This window comes from Sminthopsis crassicaudata, chromosome 3 (genome assembly GCF_048593235.1).
Source record: "Sminthopsis crassicaudata isolate SCR6 chromosome 3, ASM4859323v1, whole genome shotgun sequence".
Taxonomy (NCBI): Eukaryota; Metazoa; Chordata; class Mammalia; order Dasyuromorphia; family Dasyuridae; genus Sminthopsis; species Sminthopsis crassicaudata.
Window position 1 is genome coordinate 166,560,867 of NC_133619.1, and position 21,164 is coordinate 166,582,030.

The following is a 21,164-nucleotide window of genomic DNA, read 5'->3' on the forward strand; positions in this document are numbered from 1 at the left end:
CAACCTACCTGCTTTGGGTATCAGTACCATGTCTGTGTCATAAAAGGAATTTGATAGGACTCCTTCATTCCCTATTTTTTCAAATAGTTTATATAGCATTGGGGCTAGTTGCTCTTTGAATGTTTGGTAGAATTCACATGTAAATCCATCTAGTCCTGGGGATTTTTTCTTAGGGAGTTGTTTAATAGCTTGTTCTATTTATTTTTCTGATATGGGACTATTTAAGCAATTTATTTCCTCCTCTATTAATCTGGAAAGCCTATATTTTTGGAGGTAGTCATCCATTTCACTTCGGTTATCAAATTTATTGGCATTAAGTTGGGCAAAGTAACTCCTAATTATTTTTCTTATTTCCTCTTCATTGGTGGAAAGTTCCCCCCTTTCATTTTTTAAGACTAACAATTTGATTTTCCCCTCTCCTTTTTCGGATCAGATTTATTGAAGGTTTATCTATTTTTTTTCATAAAATCAACTCTTAGTTTTATTTATTAATTCAATAGGTATTTTTTTACTTTCAATATTATTAATTTCTTTTTAATTTTAGAATTTCAAGTTTAGTATTTAATTGTTTTTTTTTAATTTTTGTTGTTTTCTAGCTTTTTAAGTTGCAAGCCCAATTCATTGATCTTTTCTTTATCTATTTTATTCAAGTAATCCTCTAAAGATATAAAATTTCCCCTTATTACCACTTTAGTTGCATCATACAAATTTTGATATGATGTCTCATCATTGTCATTATCTTGAGTGAAATTATTAATTCTGTCTATAATTTGCTGTTTCATCCAATCATTCTTTAAGATGAGATTATTTAGTTTCCAATTGCTTTTTGGTCTATTTACCCCTATCTTTTTATTAAATGTAGTTTTTATTGCATTGTGACCTCAGAAAAAAACATTTACTATTTCTGCCTTCCTGCATTTAATTTTGAGATCTGTATGTCCTAATATATGGTCAATTTTTGTATAAGTTCCATGAACTGCTTAGAAGAAAGTATACTCCTTTCTGTCATCATTCAGTTTTCTCCAAAGATCTATCATACCTAATTTTTCTAATATTCTATTTACCTCTTTAATTTCTTTCTTATTTGTTTTGTGGTTTGATTTATCTAATTCTGATAGTGCAAGATTGAGATCTCCCATTATTATAATTTGCTGTCTATTTCTTCTTGCAACTCTTTTAACTTCTCTTTTAGGAATTTAGATGCTATAATAATATTGCTTCATTGGCTTTGCTACCCTTTAGCAAGATGTAGTTTACTTCCTTATTTCTTTTGATTAGATCAATTTTTACTTTTGCTTGATCTAAGATAAGGATGGCTACCCCTGCTTTTTTGACTTCACCTGAAGCATAATAGATTCTGCTCCAGCCTTTTCTATTCTCTGTATGTGTCTCCCTGCTTTAAATGTGTTTCCTGTAAACAACATATTGTAGGGTTCTGACTTCTGATGCAGTCTGCTATCTGCCTCTGCTTAATGGGAGAGTTCATCCCATTCACATTTACAGTTAAAATTACTAATTCTGTATTTCCTGCCATCATATTATCCCCAGATTATGCTTTTTCCCCCTTTCCCCCTGAGCCCTTTCCCCAGTATTTAATTTATGGGCCCCACTTGCATCATGCAGCCCTCCCTTTTTAGTATCCCTCTCTCCCTTCTCCCTTTAAATCCCTTCTCCTGTCTTGTACCCTTCCCTTATTACTCTTTTCCTTTTCCCTTTTCCTCTCCCCCTTTTTAATGAGGTGAGAGAGAATACTCTATAAAACAAATATGTCAATTATTTTCTCTTTGAGCCAATTCTGATGAAAGATAGGTTTTCTTTGCCTCTTCATGGGATGTAGTTTACCTCTTTTTATTTCTCCTTTTCCCTCCTTCTGACACTTTCCCCTTTCCATTTCTACTTCCCTTTTTTATGTTATATCAGTAAAATTAAATTATACATGTGGTTTTAATGTATATCCACTACAGAAATACAGTTCTCAAGAGTTTCTTTTTCCTTTTTCTGCTTCTCTTGAGTCCTATGGTTAGAGATCAAAAAATTTGTTTAGATCTGGTTTTTTCCTTAGAAACAAATGGAATTCATCTGTTTCATTAAATGTCCATCTTTTTCCATGGAAGAAAATGCTAAACTTAGCTGCATAGGTTATTCTTGGCTGCATTCCAAGTTCTTTTGCCTTTCAGAATATCAGATTCCAGGCCCTTTGATCCTTTAAAAAGAAAATACCTTCCCAGAGGTAATAGAACCAGAAGGTAAAATAGGCATTTAAATAATTCATCGAACACTTTCTGAAAAAGACCCTAAAAAAAATTCAAAGAATATTGTGGCCCAATTTCAGAACTATCAGACTAAGGAAAACATATTACAAGCAACCAGGAAAAAAACATTTGAAATACCGAGGTGACACAATAAGGGTCACTCAAGATCTGGTTGCATCCACCTTAAAGGTTTTTCTTGTTCAAGTATAGTTGAAAAATTTTCTTTTTAGTTCATTGTTTTCTGGTGATCAAACACAAAGAAAATGCTAAAATTCTTGAAATTTGAATATATGGGGTTTTCTTTCTTTCTTTTTTTTTTTTTCCCATTTTGGTTGGACTTTTCCAATGAGAAAACCTCTTCTATCAGTGATGTAGATCCACAGTTTCAGAACTATAGGTCGATGACCTACTTTGAATTCCATTTCCAGCAAATGATGATAGGCCTGTATTAAATCAGTCAATCACGCTTTCCTTGTTCCTTGTAAAATAAAGTAAAAAGATGCCTGACAAAGGTTATTGTTTAATTGTCACTATGGAACTATTTTTTGTCTGTCTTTTTTCTCCCCACTACTTTCTTTTTTTTTTTTTTTTAATCTATGAATTTAATTGGCTAATTTAGGAATTTGCCCCATGACCTCATTAGTACTTTGCCCTAATGAAGTGTGCATTTAATGGGCCCATTATTTGTGTATTCTCTCTCAAATAAATGCTCCTCAGAGATCTTTATCTTTTGATTTCTATTTTTAGCATGTACTGTATAGATTCATCTGTCAATCATTCCAGTTATTTTGGGTATTCATTAGGAAAAATGTGAAAGACTTTTCTAAGGTAACTAAATTTTAAACATTATATTCAATATCATCTCAGATGATAAAGGCCTTCCAAAGGGTTATTAGTTCAATATGGTATGAATTTTACATGAAAAAAAGAATTTAGAGGAGACAATATAATTCATTGGACATTAAAGTCTATGTTATACCTTAAACAAATATGATCTTTCTAGTTAATTAAAATGGAATAGATAGACATATATTTGTTTCTATAAATGTATATGCATAAATATGTGTGTGTATAATACAAGAGTATTATGGATCAAAAAACAAAACTACCTTCTCATAGGTGAATCAAGGAATGAAATGACTTTCAACATCATAAGTTAAAATAAGTTTGAAAAATCTTGATTGTCTGGTAACTTATTCTCTGATTATTTGTTCCTCTGCTCATTTCTGTTTTTATTACCTTCTATATGCAACCAACTGCTTCTTTGTCAAGAATGCATGTCATCACAACTCAGAAACAACACTTTTTCTTCCTTGACCACCAGTTGCTATAATGCAAACCTGTAGTTCTCTCCTTCCCTGTAATTCTCTTTTCAGTCTCCCTTCTTTCTTCTTCTTCTTCTTCTTCTTCTTCTTCTTCTTCTTCTTCTTCTTCTTCTTCTTCTTCTTCTTCTTCTTCTTCTTCTTCTTCTTCTTCTTCTTCTTCTTCTTCTTCTTCTTCTTCTCTCTCTCTCTCTCTCTCTCTCTCTCTCTCTCTCTCTTTCTCACTTTCTCTCTCACAAACACATATTCTCACAAACTTTCATATGCAGCTTAATCATGCATTTTAAATTAGATACACTAATTTAGATCACTGCTCTTAGATAAGAAGGAAGTCATCCTAGAGGAAGGAATAAATGATAACTTCATGGTTTTCACAATGCCTTCACATAGATTATGTTATTTAATGCTAATAATAATCTGTTAAGATAATTACACAAGAATTTGAAAAGATATTTTCCCCTCAATTCAATTTTCCTCATTTTTTTACCTGAAGGTTATTTCATTTATATCTATCACAAAATAAGTGCTTCATACATTCTTATAAACTGTTTGATTGATATTTCACTTTAATAACAATTGAACTAGAAAAATATGTCAAAAGAGTAGTAACTATAAAATTGTTATATATATAATATATATATGTGTGTGTGTATGTGTGTGTATACATAAGAATGCTATTGAAATGCCATATTTAATGCTCATAAGTTCATCACCATGTTCATCATCAAAATTTATAAAGCATATATGTGTTAGGCCCTGTTATCTATCCATCCATCCATTCTGTCTGTTTGCCTCTCTCTCTCTCTCTCTCTCTCTCTCTCTCTCTCTCTCTCTCTCTCTCTCTCTCTCTCTCTGTGTGTGTGTGTGTGTGTGTGTGTGTGTGTGTGTGTGTGTGTGTCTACCTATCACATTTAAGTTTTTGTAGTAGATAGAGAACCAGGAATAGAGTCAGGAAGTTTCATCTTTCTCAGCTCTAATCTAGCTCTGGGTCATGCTTGCTCTAGCAAGTCACAACTATTTTTGCCTCAATATCTTGAGCTGAAAAAAGAAATGACAAACTATTGCAGTATTATTGCCAAATAGAGTCATGGAAAGTCAAATATGACTGAAAGAACTGAAGAACAGCAGCAACAAATACACATACACATACAAATATATATATATATATGTATATATATATACATATATATATGTATATATGTATATGCATGTATATGTATATATATATATATATTTGTGTATATGTATATATATAGTTTATACATATAGATATGTATATATATATATATACACACACATATGTATACACATAATTATCTCATTTGATTCTTAAAGATGTTATTTTAAATTTATAAATATTTGTTGGTTTACAGCGTTTGTTAGAATGCAACAATCTGGTAGCAGCCAGTGAGGATACTGATAGAAATGAAAAGAAAATAAGAAAATGGTGTAAATGTTTTTTCAAAACAAAATGCTAACAAATTATTGATATGGCAAATTGGTATGAAAATTTCATGAATTATTCTGCTTTTCTTCCCATTGTTCTTAAACTTAGATATCAATATTCTGCTAAATAGTTCAATGAAGATTAAGATATATCAATGAAAATGTATATATTTGATTTCATATACCTTCAAAATGGCATGATGTCAAAAGGAGGATTGATGTGGGTTTTTTTTACTCATAGTTACATATGGCCTGTGCAAGTGGCTACAAGGACGTGGCTTCATTCATCCTTGACCATGGTGCAGATCTCAATGTGGTGGATAATCAGTACTGTACACCTCTTCATTTAGCAGCAAAATATGGCCAGGTAAATTGATCTCCTTATTTGTTTATAATTCTTGATTTAAGAGTATGAAATTTAAGAGTATGAAACATTTTGAGGTTATTCTTTAATTTCACAATTTATAATTTTTTATAGTGTCAAAACATAACATTACTTAACATCTCAGTATCAGGTGCCACAAGTTTTATGTTTTGTTTTTTTGTTTTTGTTTTTGTTTTTGTTTTCTTTTTTGGCTTGTACACCATTAAGGAAGAAACTTCCTTAGCAGAACCAGGGAGAAAAAGAAATATACCAATAGAAATATAATGGATAGATAAAGGTATTTTTAACAATTATTCATACACTAGTCAACACCTCCTAAGGGGGAAAAATTCATGAATTTGTAAAACACAATAAAATAAATATCAGAATGATGTCTATTTAACCTTGTATTGTTTTTATAGGCTTGTAAATTCACAAGTCAATAGTAATTCTACTTTGTTTATGTGGTTAGGTTCCTGAAAGCTAACTTAAATTTAATATGTTCTTTTTCTCCTTGTAAGCATCTAATGTATTTAATTTTTTTAATGGACAAATTATAGAAAATTTATTAGTTTTAATCCTATTACCAGTAGCAATTAAACTTTATTGAATATATATTTCAATAAATTGCTATACTAGCTATTATTACATTAAATATATAAATGTGTTGGTACTTTATATTTGCATAGTGCTTCACAACTTACAAGACTTGAATTCACAATCTCACTTCCTCTTCACATCTACCAAATAAAAAGTAGATAATAATTGTTTCTTTGTTGGCCAGAAATTCTGAGGTACTTCCCCTCGCAATTTTTTTAAATAGGTAAAAGAGGGCATTTTTTTTGCTTCATTTCTTATCCAGCCTTAATCACTGAATGAGCATTGCCTCAGACAAACTGATTCTTGGATAAAACCTTAGCTTAAAAAAACCTAAGATCTCCTGAAGAGAGAACCCCAAAACTCTGAAAAATCCTTAAAGGAGAAAACCTTCTTCAACTATGCCTCATTGAGGGGATTCCATCCCAAGCACAAATATTTCATCTTTGATCTTTGTTATCTGGGGGGGTGGCAGCTCAGTCGCTAAACCCATTGAATTCAATTCAAATTCTAACCCTAGCTGAAACCCAGCCAGGAGCCCACCTGGGACTCCACCCACCAGCCCCCTTCAGCTTGTAGTCAAAACCCCCTATTATAAAAGAGCCAAACTAAAACCCTCTTTTTGCAGAGGTTCCAAACATGCCAGCTATGCCATTCTTGGCATCCCAAGGAACCTCTGTCCACTGAAATATGGTTTCCAGTGCCCCTTTTCTTTACTCTCTCCTATTTCTTTAACTAGACTATACTTTAACCTTACTTCCAATCACCATAATAAATATCTTTTATCAATCTAGGTTTTGGAGTCTGTAAATTCCTTTACAGGGGACTCGTGCCATCTGAAGGGAATCCCAGAACTCCCTACTCCTGCACCACCACTAGAACTCATTTAAACCTTATTTAACTCCCTGACCACCAGTAACCCTAATTTCATTTGGGTACTCCAGATCTAAACCTCATCACTCCCACTGTATTCCACTGTATCCAGGGCCAACTCCAGTAACTCTAATGTATGTTTAATAGGATCCAGATGGTTATAGAAAAGATAATGAGGCTGGTGACCTTGCACAACCTTGCCTCACTAAAATGTAATGCATTTACAAGTCATAACATCATGACTTCCTAATTTCATTGGTCCTCTTCCAGAACAAAGGAGAAATAACAACAATCCTCTTTTTTTGTTGTAATTGTTGAAACAGAGAATAAGGATTTATTAAGGACCTCTTATGTTCTAGGTATTGTGCAAAATACTTTATAAATATTTCATTTAATTCTCAACAACTCTGTGAGAGAGATGCTATTATCCTCCTTAACAATGATCTTCTTCACAAAAACATGTTGTGAAGTTGCCTTTGTATCCATTTTGCAGATAAAGAAACTGAGTCATAAAAGGTTAATAATGTGCTTAAACTTCCACAGCCCAATTCCAATGATCTCTAAAAAAAAAATATGCTACTGTTTCCTTATTGTGGAGTATTGTACTAAGTGACACATAGTTTTTAGATAATTAATCATTTTATTAATCATGCTAGTTAGTGCATGATAAAAGTGGTACTCTTGAATTCCAATGAACCTTCATGGAACTCAACCAACACATATGCTCTTGAAAGAATGGGTGTTCCTGAGGTTGGCAATTGATTATGATTAGTTAACAAGGAATAAAGATAATTAATATTATAAGAGATGGATTCATTCCAATGAAAGTATGGGAGAAGTTACATTGATAATAGGCAATCTAAATAAAGGGATCTACCCCCATCCAATCCTTAATAGAACATAATGAGTTGGAATTCACTATTGATTAAATTATTTCTAAGATTCTTTAATTTGTTGGAATATCCCATCCAGGATGGAAAAGCATGTACTCTGGAGATTTGGGCAATCACAGCCATCAACAATAACCTTCAATGTTCTGAACAACCTACATTTTTCTTTAAAAATCCTGGTCCATAATTTATTAATTGATTATTAATAAAGGAGAAATAATCATTCCAGATAGATAGACAGATAGATAATAGTATTCCAGCATAATTAACTTCCTTTGTGTTCTAATGTATTTTATTTTATGTATTTAAAACTGTTATTCTGAGAAGAGCTCCATATGCTTCACCATATTGCCAAATGAGTATACATTTCCTTAGAGAGATTTTTTTAAAAAAGGAATTTAGCTGTGAAAAGAAAAATAAATATAAGTTGATTGCTTGAGGGGCTAACAAGGCTAAAGTAAAAACATTGTAGGGCTACCATAAACCTGAATATGATTATAGCTGGAGAAAGGGACCAGTGGGTAGAGAAAAATGGAAAAGGACAAAATATAAAAACTTAAAGGAGAAAGCTTCTAGAAGAGATAAAAAGGACAAAAAGATGGGATCTTTAATAGAAGTCAAAGTGTGGGACTGGACAGAAAGAAGCAAAACTTTTTTTTCCTTACTTTTAAAATATTTCACATTTTCACAATGATTTATATCACAGGCTGACTTTTTTCACCTCACTAGGGCTCACATTGAAACAGATAATTTTTCAAGAATATTTTATGTCTTAACTAATAATGAATTTCTGCTGTAAAAATGACTTCGTCAAAAATATTAAAAAGCACAGTAGATATCTATGAAAGGTGAATAATTCATGATTTTTTTAATATGAAATACTAATTAAATAATTAATTAATTAGTTTTCCTTCCAGTTACCTAATTAAGAATCTATCAATACATTTGATACCATGTGCCAAAAGTTCTAGATGAATTCATCTTGACTGCCATTTTAAATGTGATACTGAAGTATATATTTACCAGTAAAGTTAAATAGTACTTGAAATATCTCAAGATTATAAGATAACTCTAAAATGGACATAATGTAGTTCTATTGTAATGCTATTGTTTACCAACAAATATGCTTTCCTCATTGATCTTATGTGTGTACTCTTTCAACCTTTGGTTCATTTTAGTAATTCATTGCACTGAAATATAAGTAGTCCAAATTATCATCATCAATTAAAAGAAGACAGTGTTTTTTACTTTATATAGTGAGGAACCACTTTAATGTTTCTCTAGGACATGAATGGAATATCTAGCCCATCTGGCTTTATGTTGCCCAGTTTTGGAATTTTCCTTAGTTATTATAGAAAATATTGGTTAAAAACAAAAATATGAGAGTTTATGATTTTAAATCACCCAAATCTATCAATAACCATCTCCCCCAACATGCACAAACACTCCAATAAGACCCTAATACATAATTTGTAATGGCAACATTGTTTATTTAACATAGATGATAGTGGTAGAAGGTAATTGTTATACATTTTACTGTGAAGTCATTATCCAGTCTTTTCACCAAACATTCTTTTATTTATTCTTTCATATTTGGGTTCTTTGAAGACCCAGATCTACCAATATGTGGAGTTTGTGAAAATATTGAAGTTATATATTGAATCTTGAAGGAAGCAAATAAAGCTTGGAGTTGGAGATGAAGAGGAACATTCATTGCAAGAAAGACAGCCAATGTAATTAAATAGATTTGGGAGATGGTTTGTTGTGTAAAACAAATAACAAGCAGGAAAGTTTAGTTATATTATATCATATAGTAAATAAAGTATTAGAAAACTGGAAAGTGATGGAAGGGATCAGCTTATGAAGGGCTTCAAAAGCTCTCTCTCTCTCTCTCTCTCTCTCTCTCTCTCTGTATATATATATATATATGTATGTATATATATATATGTATATATATATATATTTTAAATAGTGTTAAACTAGGAAAAAGTAACTTTTGGATTTAAGACAATAATATTTATTAATAATAGGAAATAACTACCTCAAACTCCATAACTAATATTTGAACCACTTTTCATTATCACATGTCAGTCCCACAATGAAAATTCATAACAAAATATAGAAAAAACTCATTTGCCCAAAGTCAGTAGCAAAACAGAAATCAGAGAAAGTATATGCAGGCAACAATGCATTAGAAAATACAGATAGAAGGACCTCTCACTGGGAGTCGGGTAACTTGACTCATCATTGAGAGAGAAAGAAAAAGACACAGAGACAGAGAGAAACAGATGTACAGAGGCAACACTCTGAAGGAGACAAAGAGACACAGCCAGAGACAATCCAAGATCTCACCCAAGAAGAAATTATTTGAAGTATTTAGTATAGCAAGCTAGTAATAGAAGGAACATGATAAAAGTGCTACATATTGACTTCTTTCCAGTCATTCTCTCTCTTTACTAATCTGAAGAGGTTTAGAATGGCACAACTTCTATTTTGAAACTGTAAATTGGAAGAGCCCTTAGCAATTTAAGCCCAGTCCTTATGTAGGCATGGGATAATGAGTAGTCAGTATCCACTGTTAGGAGAGAGTCCCATATAAATGTTCCTTTGAGATAAATGTTACATAGATATATTTAATTCATAATAAGGAAGGAACCCTTAAAGTTTAAAAAATAGAAAGGAGTGACATAATCACGCCTGGACTTGAAGAAAATTATTTAAGAAGCCAAATGGAGACATCCTAAATATTTGTAGAAATGATTTAATGAGTTTGTATTAAATAGAACAAAAAAAAAAATGATAGTATGTTACTGTTAGTTACCTATAATAGTAAAATACTAATGATCTATTGAATGACCTGTTGAATATATGGAAGTATTTCTTTGAATAATTTATTCTTTTTTTCTTTTTTTTATTCATTTAAAACTAAATAGAAAAAAAGAAAGAAAAAGGAAAACAAAACGAAACACTGTCACATGCCAAACAGAATATTATTCAGTATATGTAACAATACATTTCCATTTTAAGAAAGCATATAAAGTAATTGAAGACATTATAATCATGATTGTCCTTCTTTTCTTCACTTTCTTGTAGGTTCTTTTGTTCTCTGCTGTGCACTTTTTACTATATTCTTTTTCCACTTTTCTCCCCCCCCTCAGCATACTACACTTAAGCATGGATATATTTATATATTATTCACACCCACACATAGATATACCCATAAGTATCAACATATACAAATATAAACACCAATATGTATACACACATACATACATGTTTATATAGACATGCTTTTTAATTAATTTAATTTATAATAATAATTTAATAATTTATTTAATTAATTTTCTACATCCGTATGGTTTACATATGGGTTTTCCTCTTATTTGAATCTCTTAGTTTAATTTTGTCTGAGATCAATGGTTACTAGCCCTGCTTTTTTTCTCATAAATTCTACTCCTGATTCTTGGATTCTTGTTATTGTGTGTGTGTGTATGTGTGTGTGTGTGTGTATATATATATATATATATGTATATATATATATATATATATATATATATATATATATATATATATATATATATAAAACTTACTATCCCCTACATATATATGTATATATTGTATATGTGTATATATATATATATATATATATATATATATATATATTTCCTATCCCTGCTAACTCCTTTACTTTAATTCTACTCCTTAATTTGCCTTGTAACTACATAACCTCCCTTTACCCATGGATCCCTCCTTCTCTTCTCACCTTTTCTTTCGTCTTTTTCTCTTCCTCATTAATCTACATACCACTATCAAAATCTATATACCCTTCTACACCACAGCCTATCCTAATCCCTCTACCCTTATTTCTTTATAAATCTTTATAGTCCTTTACATATTCTTTATAGTTCTTTATTTAACACATTCCAGATGTGAGTAGCTTTTAAGAACTACCAGACCTCCTTTCCTATCTATTGCCTCTGTGTCACTTTTTCCTTTGTACATCATTTGTGTTGCATAATTATTATTTTTACCTTTTGCTAGATATTTTTTCTTTTTTAGAGTTAGAACATAGTTCTGTCTCAGTCTTTTTTTAAGCTACCTATTTACTGATGTCAAACTGAGACATATAATTTATATGTCCATAGATGAATCATAGTCTGTCCTTGTCCCTTGAAATTAGTCTTTGATGTTGGCTCTTGTATGTTAAATTTTCTATTGAGTTCAGGTTTGGTGAAGACAAAATTTGAAAATCTGTGAATTCACTGAATATCCATTTTTCCCCTATTCAATATTATACTTAATTTTGCAAGATATGATATTTTTGGCAATAGGCCTAATCCTTTTGATTGTTATATATAATATTCCAGATTATTGTAGCTGCTGATAAATCCTGTACAAATCTAATTGTAGATATAGCGTATGTGATTTTTTTTGTTGTTTCTTGTAAAATTTTCTCTTTGATCTGGGGTTTTTGAAATTTAACAATAATGTTCATATATGTTTTTTCCTGTAGGATCTCTTTGAGATGCTGATCAGTTGGTTCTTTTCTATTTCTATTTTCCTCTCATGTTCTATCACTTCAGAACAATTTTCTTTGGTTATTTCTGTGTCAGAGTTCTTTATTGGTTATAGTTCTTAGGTAATCCATTTATTCTTATGTTTTCTTTTCTTGGTCTATTCCAAGATATTTTTAATTTTTATTATATATATTTATAATATTATCCCTTGTATTCATTTTTCCAAATTATCCCCCCTCCTTCTACTCCCTCCCCCCGATGACAGGCAATCCCATACATTTTACATGTGTACAATATAACCTAGATACAATACATGTGTGTAAATACAATTTTCTTGTTGCACAATAAGCATTAGATTCCGAAGGTACATGTAACCTGGGCAGACAGATATTAGTGCTAACAATTTACATTCACTTCCCAGTGTTCCTTCTCTGGGTGTGTAGCTACCTCTGTCCATCATTGATCAACTGGAAGTGAGTTGGATCTTCTTTATGTTGAAGATATCCACTTCCATCAGAATACCTCTTCATACAGCATTGAAGTGTACAGTGATCTTCTGGTTCTGCTCATTTCACTCAGCAACAGTTGATGTAAGTCTCTCCAAGCCTCTCTGTATTCCTCCTGCTGGTCATTTCTTACCGAGCAATAATATTCCATAACCTTCATATACCACAATTTACCCAACCATTCTCCAACTGATGGACATCCATTCATCTTCCAGTTTCTAGCTACAACAAAAAGAGCTGCCACAAACATTTTGGCACATACAGGTCTCTTTCCACTCTTTAGTATTTCTTTGGGATATAAGCCCAGTAGTAGTACTGCTGGGTCAAAGGGTATGCACAGTTTGATAACTTTTTGGGCATAGTTCCAAATAGCTCTCCAGAATGGCTGGATTCTTTCACAACTCCACCAGCAATGTATAAGTGTCCCAGTTTTCCCACATCCCCTCCAAAATTCATCATTATTTGTTCCTGTCATCTTAGCCAATCTGACAGGTGTGTAGTGGTATCTCAGAGTTGTCTTAATTTGAATTTCTCTGAGCAGTAGTGATTTGGAACGCTCTTTCATATGAGTGGAAATAGTTTCAATTTCATCATCTGAGAATTGTCTATTCATATCCCTTGACCATTTATCAATAGGAGAATGGTTTGGTTTCTTATAAAGCAGGGTCAGTTCTCTATATATTTTGGAAATGAGACCTTTGTCAGAACCTTTACTTTTAAAAATATTTTCCCAATTTGTTACTTCCCTTCTAATCTTGTTTGCATTAGTATTGTTTGTACAGAAACTTTTTAGTTTGATGTAATCAAAATCTTCTATTCTGTGATCAATAATGATCTCTAGTTCTCCTCTGGTCATAAATTCCTTCCTCCTCCACAGGTCTGAGAGGTAGACTACTCTCTGTTCCTCTAATCTATTTATGATCTCATTCTTTATGCCTAAATCATGGACCCATTTTGATCTTATCTTGGTATATGGTGTTAAGTGTGGATCCATATCTAATTTCTGCCATATTAATTTCCAGTTTTACCAGCAGTTTTTTCCAAATAATGAATTTTTATCCCTAATGTTGGTATCTTTGGGTTTGTCAAAGATTAGATTGTTATAGATGTACCCTTTTTTGTCCTTTGTATCTAATCTGTTCCACTGATCTACCGGTCTATTTCTTAGCCAATACCAAATGGTTTTGGTGACTGCTGCTATATAATATAGCTTTAGATCAGGTACACTTAGACCACCTTCCTCTGAGTTTTTTTTTTTTTTCATTAGTTCCCTTGAAATTCTCAACCTTTTATTCTTCCATATGAATTTTGTTGTTATTTTTTCTAGGTCATTGAAATAGTTTCTTGGGAGTCTGATTGGTATAGCACTAAATAAATAGATTAGTTTGGGGAGTATTGTCATCTTTATTATATTCGCTCGGCCTATCCAAGAGCACTTAATGTCTTTCCAATTATTTAAATCTGACTTTATTTTTGTGGCAAGAATTTTGTACTTTTTCTCATATAATTCCTGACTTTTTTTTTGGTAGATGGATTCCCAAATACTTAAAACTCTCAATATTTGTTTGGGGAATTTCTCTATGTATCTCTTGCTGTTGCATTTTGTTGGTGATATATAAAAATGCTGAGGATTTATGTGGATGTATTTTGTATCCTGCCACTTTGCTGAAATTTTGAATTATTTCTAATAGCTTTTTAGCAGAGTCCTTGGGGTTCTCTAAGTAGACCATCATGTCATCTGCAAAGAGTGATAGCTTGATTTCCTCATTTCCTACTCTAATTCCTTGAATCTCTTTCTCGGCTCTTATTGCCAAGGCTAGCATTTCTAGTACTATTTTGAATAGTAATGGTGATAGTGGGCAACCTTGTTTCACTCCTGATCTTACTGGGAAAGGTTGCAGTTTATTTCTATTGCATATTATGCTTACTGACGGTCTTAAATATATGCTCCTGATTATTCTAAGGAATAGTCCATTTATTCTTATACTCTCAAGAGTTTTTAGTAGGAATGGATGTTGGATTTTGTCAAATGCTTTTTCTGCATCTATTGAGATGATCATATGGTTTTTATTAATTTGATTATTAATATGGTCAATTATATTAATAGTTTTCCTGATATTAAACCAGCCCTGCATTCCTGGAAAAAATCCTACTTGATCATAGTGTATTATCCTGGAGATGATTTTCTGAAGTCTTTTTGCTAATATCTTATTTAATATTTTAGCATCAATATTCATTAAGGAAATTGGATTATAATTTTCTTTCTCAGTTTCCGATCGACCTGGTTTAGGTATCAGTCAGTACCATGTCTGTGTCATAAAAGGAGTTTGGTAGGACTCCTTCATCCCCTATTTTTTCAAATAATTTATATAACATTGGGGCTAATTGTTCTTTAAATGTTTGGTAGAATTCACATGTGAATCCATCTGGTCCTGGGGATTTTTTCCTGGGAAGTTGATTTATAGCTTGTTCTATTTCTTTTTCTGAAATGGGACTATTTAAGCAATTTATCTCCTCCTCTGTTAATCTAGGGAGCCTATATTTTTGGAGGAAGTCATCCATTTCACTTAAGTTATCAAATTTATTGGCATAAAGTTGGGCAAAGTAACTCCTAATTATTTTTCTAATTTCCTCTTCATTGGTGGAAAGATCCCCCTTTTCATTTGTAAGACTAACAATTTGATTCTCCTCTTTCTTTTTTCTGATCAAATTTACCAAAGGTTTATCTATTTTATTGGCTTTTTCATAAAACCAACTCTTGATTTTATTTATTAATTCAATAGTTTCTTTACTTTCAATGTTATTGATTTCTCCTTTAAATTTTTGCATTTCAAGTTTAATTTTTGGTTGGGGGTTTTTAATTTGGTCTTTTTCTAGCTTTTTAAGTTGCAGGCCCAATTCGTTAATCTTCTCTTACTCTATTTTCTTCAAATACGCCTCTAAAAATATAAAATTTCCCCTTATTTCTGCTTTAGCTGCATCCCACAGATTTTGGTATGATGTCTCATCATTGTCCTTATCTTGGGTGAAATTATTAATTGTTTCTATAATTTGCTCTTTCACCCAGTCATTCTTTAAGATGAGATTGTTCATTTTCAATTACTTTTTGGTCTATTTACCCCTAAGTTTTTACTGAATGTAGCTTTTATTGCATTGTGGTCTGAGAAGAAGGCATTTATTATTTCTGCCTTCCTACATTTAATTTTGAGATCTTTATGTCCTAATATATGGTCTATTTTTGTATAGGATTCATGAACTGCTGAGAAGAAAGTATATTCCTTTCTATTGCCATTCAGTTTTCTCCAAAGGTCTATCATACCTAGTTTTTCTAATGTTCTATTTACTTTTTTAATTTCTTTCTTACCGTGTTTCCCCGATAATAAGACCTATCCTGAAAATAAGACACCCACATACTCTTTAATATTCCGCTAAAATAAGCCCTCCCCCGAAATTAAGCCCTATCAAACTTACTATGAAAACGGTCATCATGGTGATCCCCTGCGCTATATGCTGCGTAGCGGTACCTTCAGTAAGCAGCGCCGCCCTCCCCTCCACGTCGCGCTCCGAGCTGCATCCAATCAGAGCTGCAGCAGTGAGCGCGTCATCCTCTTCTTCCCTGGTGATTTGCTTGCTGGCGCTACTGAGAGCAGCGCCGCGGAGTAGAGCTGAGACAGGACCATCTAAAAACTCGGTAAGTTCAGTAAGCGATGGAGAATAAAATAAGCACTCAGGGGGCATGATGGAGGCTAAAAGGGGCATGATGGAGGCTAAAACGGGCATGATGGAGGATAAAAGGGGCATGATGGAGGCTAAAATGGGCATGATGGAGGATAAAAGGGGCATGATGGAGGATAAAATAAGCCCTCCCCTGAAAATAAGCCCTCTGGTGTTTTTTAGTCCCAAAAAAATAATAAGACAGTGTCTTATTATCGGGGAAACACGGTATTTGTTTTGTGGTTTGATTTGTCTAAATCTGAGAGTGCTAGGTTGAGATCTCCCACTATTATAGTTATAGTTTTACTATCTATTTCTTCTTGCAATTCCCTTAACTTTTCCTTTAGAAAGTTAGATGCTATACCACTTGGTGCATATATGTTTAGTATTGATATGGCTTCATTATTTATGCTACCTTTCAGCAGAATATAGTTTCCTTCCTTATCTTTTTTAACTAGATCAACTTCTGCTTTTGCTTGATCTGAGATAAGGAGCTACCCCTGCTTTTTTGGCTTTACCTGAAGCATAATAGGCTCTGTTCCAACCTTTTACCTTTACTCTATATGTATCTCCCTGCTTTAAGTGTGTTTCCTGTAGACAACATATTGTAGGGTTCTGATGTTTGATCCAATCTGCTGTCCTTCTCCATTTGATGGGAGCGTTCATCCCATTCACTTTTACAGTTAAAATTACTAATTCTGTATTTTCTGCCATCATATTATCCCCAGATTATGCTTTTTCCCTTGACCCCCCTGATCACCTTCCCCAATATTTAATTTATAGACCCCCCTTGTGATGCTCAGCCCTCCCTTTTTTTAGTATCCCTCTCCCCTCCCACCAAGTCCCTTCACTTATTCTCTTTTTCCTTTTCCCTTTTCCTCTTCCCACTTTTAATGAGGTGAGAGAAAATTCTTTGAAAAACAAATATGTCAATTATTTACTCTTTGAGCCTCTTCTGATGAGAGTAAGATTCACACAATGATTCTCCCCCTCACTAAATTCCCTCAGATATGGTATATTTTCTATGCCTCTTCCTGGGATGTAGTTTCCCTCTTTTTATCATTCCTTCCCCTTTTTCTGAAACTACCTCCTTCCCTTTACTACACCCCCCCCTTTTTTTTTCTTTTATATCAGTAAAATCAAATTATCCATGAGTACTTTTTATATACCCACAACAGAGTTACAGTTCTCAAGGGTTCTGTGTACCTTTTTCTGTTTCTCTTCAGTCTTGTGGATGTAGATCAAAATTTTTGTTTAAGTCTGTTTTTTTTCTTAGAAACATATAGAATTCCTCTATTTCATTGAATGACCATCTTCTTCCATGGAAAAAGATGCTAAACTTAACTGGGTAGTTCATTCTTGGTTGCAGTCCTTGATCTTTTGCCTTTCGGAATATCAGGTTCCAGGCCCTTCTATCTTTTAATGTGAAGGCAGCCAGATCTTGAGTGACCTTTATTGTGGCACCTTGGTATTTAAATTGTTTTTTTCTAGCTGCTTGCAAGATTTTCTCCTTTGTGTGGTAATTCTGCTGCTTAGCCACAATATTCCATGGTGTACTTCTTGTAGCGTCTATTTCAGAAGGAGTTCGATGAATTCTTTCGACATCTACTTTCCCTTCTCTTTTTATTATCTCTGGACAATTCTCTTTGATAATTTCCTGTAAAATAGAATCTAGGCTCTTTTTTTGGTCGTAGTTTTCAGGAAGTCCAATGATCCGCAGATTATCTCTCCTAGATCTATTTTCCAGGTCTATAGATTTTCCCAGTAATTATTTGATGTTATTCTCCAGCTTTTCATTTTTTTTTTGTTTTGTTTTACTGATTCTTGGGTTCTCTGTGAATCATTCATTTCTATTTGTTCTATCCTGAATTTTAAGGAGTTATTTTCTTCTTTCACAGTTTTTAGTTCTTTTTGTAAATGCCCAATTTCATTTTTAAATGAATTATTTTGCTCTATTGAACTTTTTCCATTTCCCTAATTTTTTTTGAGAATTATTTTCTTTTTCCAATTCAGAAATTCTATTTTCTTGAGACTTTTTTCTTTTACAGTTCAGAAATCCTACTTTCCTGTGATTTTTTAACCTTTTCTAATTCACAAATTTTGTTTCCCTGCATCTCCTGTGAATTCTTTATTTTTTCCAAATCCAATTTCAGAATGTTGTTATTCTCTATCATAGCTTCCCTTTCCTTTCCCCATTTTTTTTCAAACTCTCTTAGCTTTTTAATAGTCTCTTCAAGGAGAGAGTTATGTGATGGGGGGCAGGAATCATTCCCCTTTAGGTTGTTATCTGCTGACTCTCTGCTGTTAACTTCCTTGGGGTTGGATACCCGCTCTTTCTCTGTGTAGAAGGAATCTATAGTTTTTCTTGGCTTTTTACTAATACTTAAAAAAACTTTTGGGGTCTGTCCCTGGGGTAGGAAATTATTTAATTATTTCTTTACCAGCTTCATCCCAGACTGGATGGATGCAGCGACTCCTGTGCCTGAGCTAAGAGAGAGCTCTGGGAGAGACTTCCCCATTCCCCACCCCCTCCCTGGAAGTGCCTCACAGGTGATCAGCACTGCTGTGCTTTGAGGGTGCTGTGTTCTAGCGCCTTCCCTGAGGTTTGAGACTGAACAGTAAAGGCAACACAAAGCCCAGCCTATGCGTCCTGGTGTGGCATGGATGTCAGCAGCAGGTGACGTGAAAAGCCCCTGCGCTCAAACTGGAAGTGTCTGCCAGAAACCGCGGTCCCTAGTTCAAAGGTGCCGTTTCTCTGGGACTTCCCTGGGCTGAGTTCCACAGCCTCCAGGTGAGCCAGGCACTATGTGTTACATTGGGCTGTATCCGCCCACTTCTCAATCTCTTAACTACTCACAGATGAAAGCTAGGGGCCACACCCACAGTACCAAGATCTGCTGAATCACCTCTGGGATCGGGGAAGATCTAATCTAGCTTTGAATTTTTAAAGTGACTTAGATTTCTCTTCTCAACTGCTATTTTATAAGCAGAGAAGAGCTAACATCCTGTGTCAGATTCTTCTATCTCAGTGGCTTCTCTGATCCCAGAGCCCTCTCCAGCGCAATCGGCACAGTGTGCTAGCACCCAGCTGTCTGTGCTGGCCTCTCTTCTTCCTCCCCTGGGAACTGACCTTTTCTGTTGAAACTCCAGATTCTCTTCAGCTGGTAAGTCATGCTTCCAGTCCTTGTGGATTCTATCAGTCCAGCCCTATTTTTGAGGCTTAATTTATCTAATGGTTGTGAGGGAGTAAGGATGTTCACAGAGTCGTGTGTATCTTCTCCGCCATCTTGGCTCCACCCCTCTATTCCCAGATTTTTTAAAATTATGTTTTACACTCTCTTCTGTTTTTTCATCCTTTTTTTTTTTGTTTTGTTATTTTTTGATCAATTATTGTTTCATTGGTTTCATTTGCCCAATTAAATTTTTCAAAGATTTGTTTTCTTCTTTAACCACCTGGATCTCCTTTTCATAATCAGAAGATTATGTTTGTCTTGAATGAATTTTTTTTTTAGTTTTTCCTTAATCTTCTAGATTTCATTTTTGAAGTTTTTTTTTTTAATTATTTTATAAATTTCTTCTGGGCAGGTAGTTATTTGACATTACTCTTTGGGGGAAGAGTCTATTTTTACTTCACTATCCTTCTCTATGGATGAACTCCCATCTTCCCAATCCCCATAGTTCCTTTCTTTCTTTTTCCTTTATTTTGTGAGGTAATTGAGGTTAAATGACTTACCCAGGATCACATACCTAGCAAGTGATAAGTGTGTGAGGCCAAATTTGAACTCTGGTCATCCTAACTTTTGGACCAATATTCTTTCCATTGTGCCATCCAGCTGCCCTAGGTTTCTATGGTTGTTTTTTTTTTTTTCCTACTTTGCTCATTTTTTAAAATGAGAAGTTATTAATGTAAGCATTTCTAATCCAGGGGTAGGTAGGATGGTGCCTCTGGTTTCATTTCTATTCTTCCCTTTGACCTAGAACCCCAAATCAAGAACCCTACACATATGTACATGCCTTCAGCTAGCAGTTTCCCTGCCATTTCTGTACTCACTGGATGTGCTGGTTCCTTCTCATCAAGAGCAAGAAATCCAACATTGGCCATAGAAGTATAATCATTCTAAACATATTTCCACATTAGTCAAGCTGTTGTGAAGGAAAGACCAGAACAAAAGAGAAAAGCCACAAGAAAGAAAAAAAAAAGTGAAAAGAGCTTGCTTTGATCTGCATTCAGTCTCCACAATTATCTCTTTGGATGTGGATGGCATTTTCCATAACAAATTTATTGAAATTGTCTTGTATAACTGTATTGCTGAGGAGTCAAGTCTATCATAGTTGATCATCATGTAGTGTTTTTTTTTTTGGGTTTTTTTTTTTAACTGTGTATAATGCCTTCCTGGTCTTGCTCACTTAACTTAACATCTGTTTATATAAGTTTTTCTAGGTTTTTCTGAAATACATATGCTCATCATTTCTTATGGAAAAATAGTATTCCATTATACTCATATGCCACAATTTATTCATCTATTCCTCAATTGTGGGTTATTCCCTCAACCTCCAATTCTTTGCCACCAAAAATAGAGGTTTGTGGGTTCTTTTCCCAAGTTGCTCTTCAGAATGGTTGGATTAGTTTACAACTTCACTAACAGTGCATTATTGTCACCTGGGTCTTTCTCAGTTTAAGAT

The 21,164-nt window shown here is 33.4% G+C and overlaps 1 protein-coding gene across 9 annotated transcripts in view; it reads left to right on the top strand.

Moving 5' to 3' along the window:
- Positions 1 to 21,164, top strand: part of MYO16 (myosin XVI) — an 899,069-nt gene that overhangs the window by 364,964 nt on the left and 512,941 nt on the right. For all 9 annotated transcript variants that reach the window (XM_074299517.1, XM_074299521.1, XM_074299522.1 and 6 more), the window contains one exon: positions 5,262 to 5,387. In XM_074299517.1, the coding sequence (XP_074155618.1) occupies positions 5,262 to 5,387 (126 nt within the window). The remainder of the gene's footprint in view (positions 1 to 5,261; positions 5,388 to 21,164) is intronic.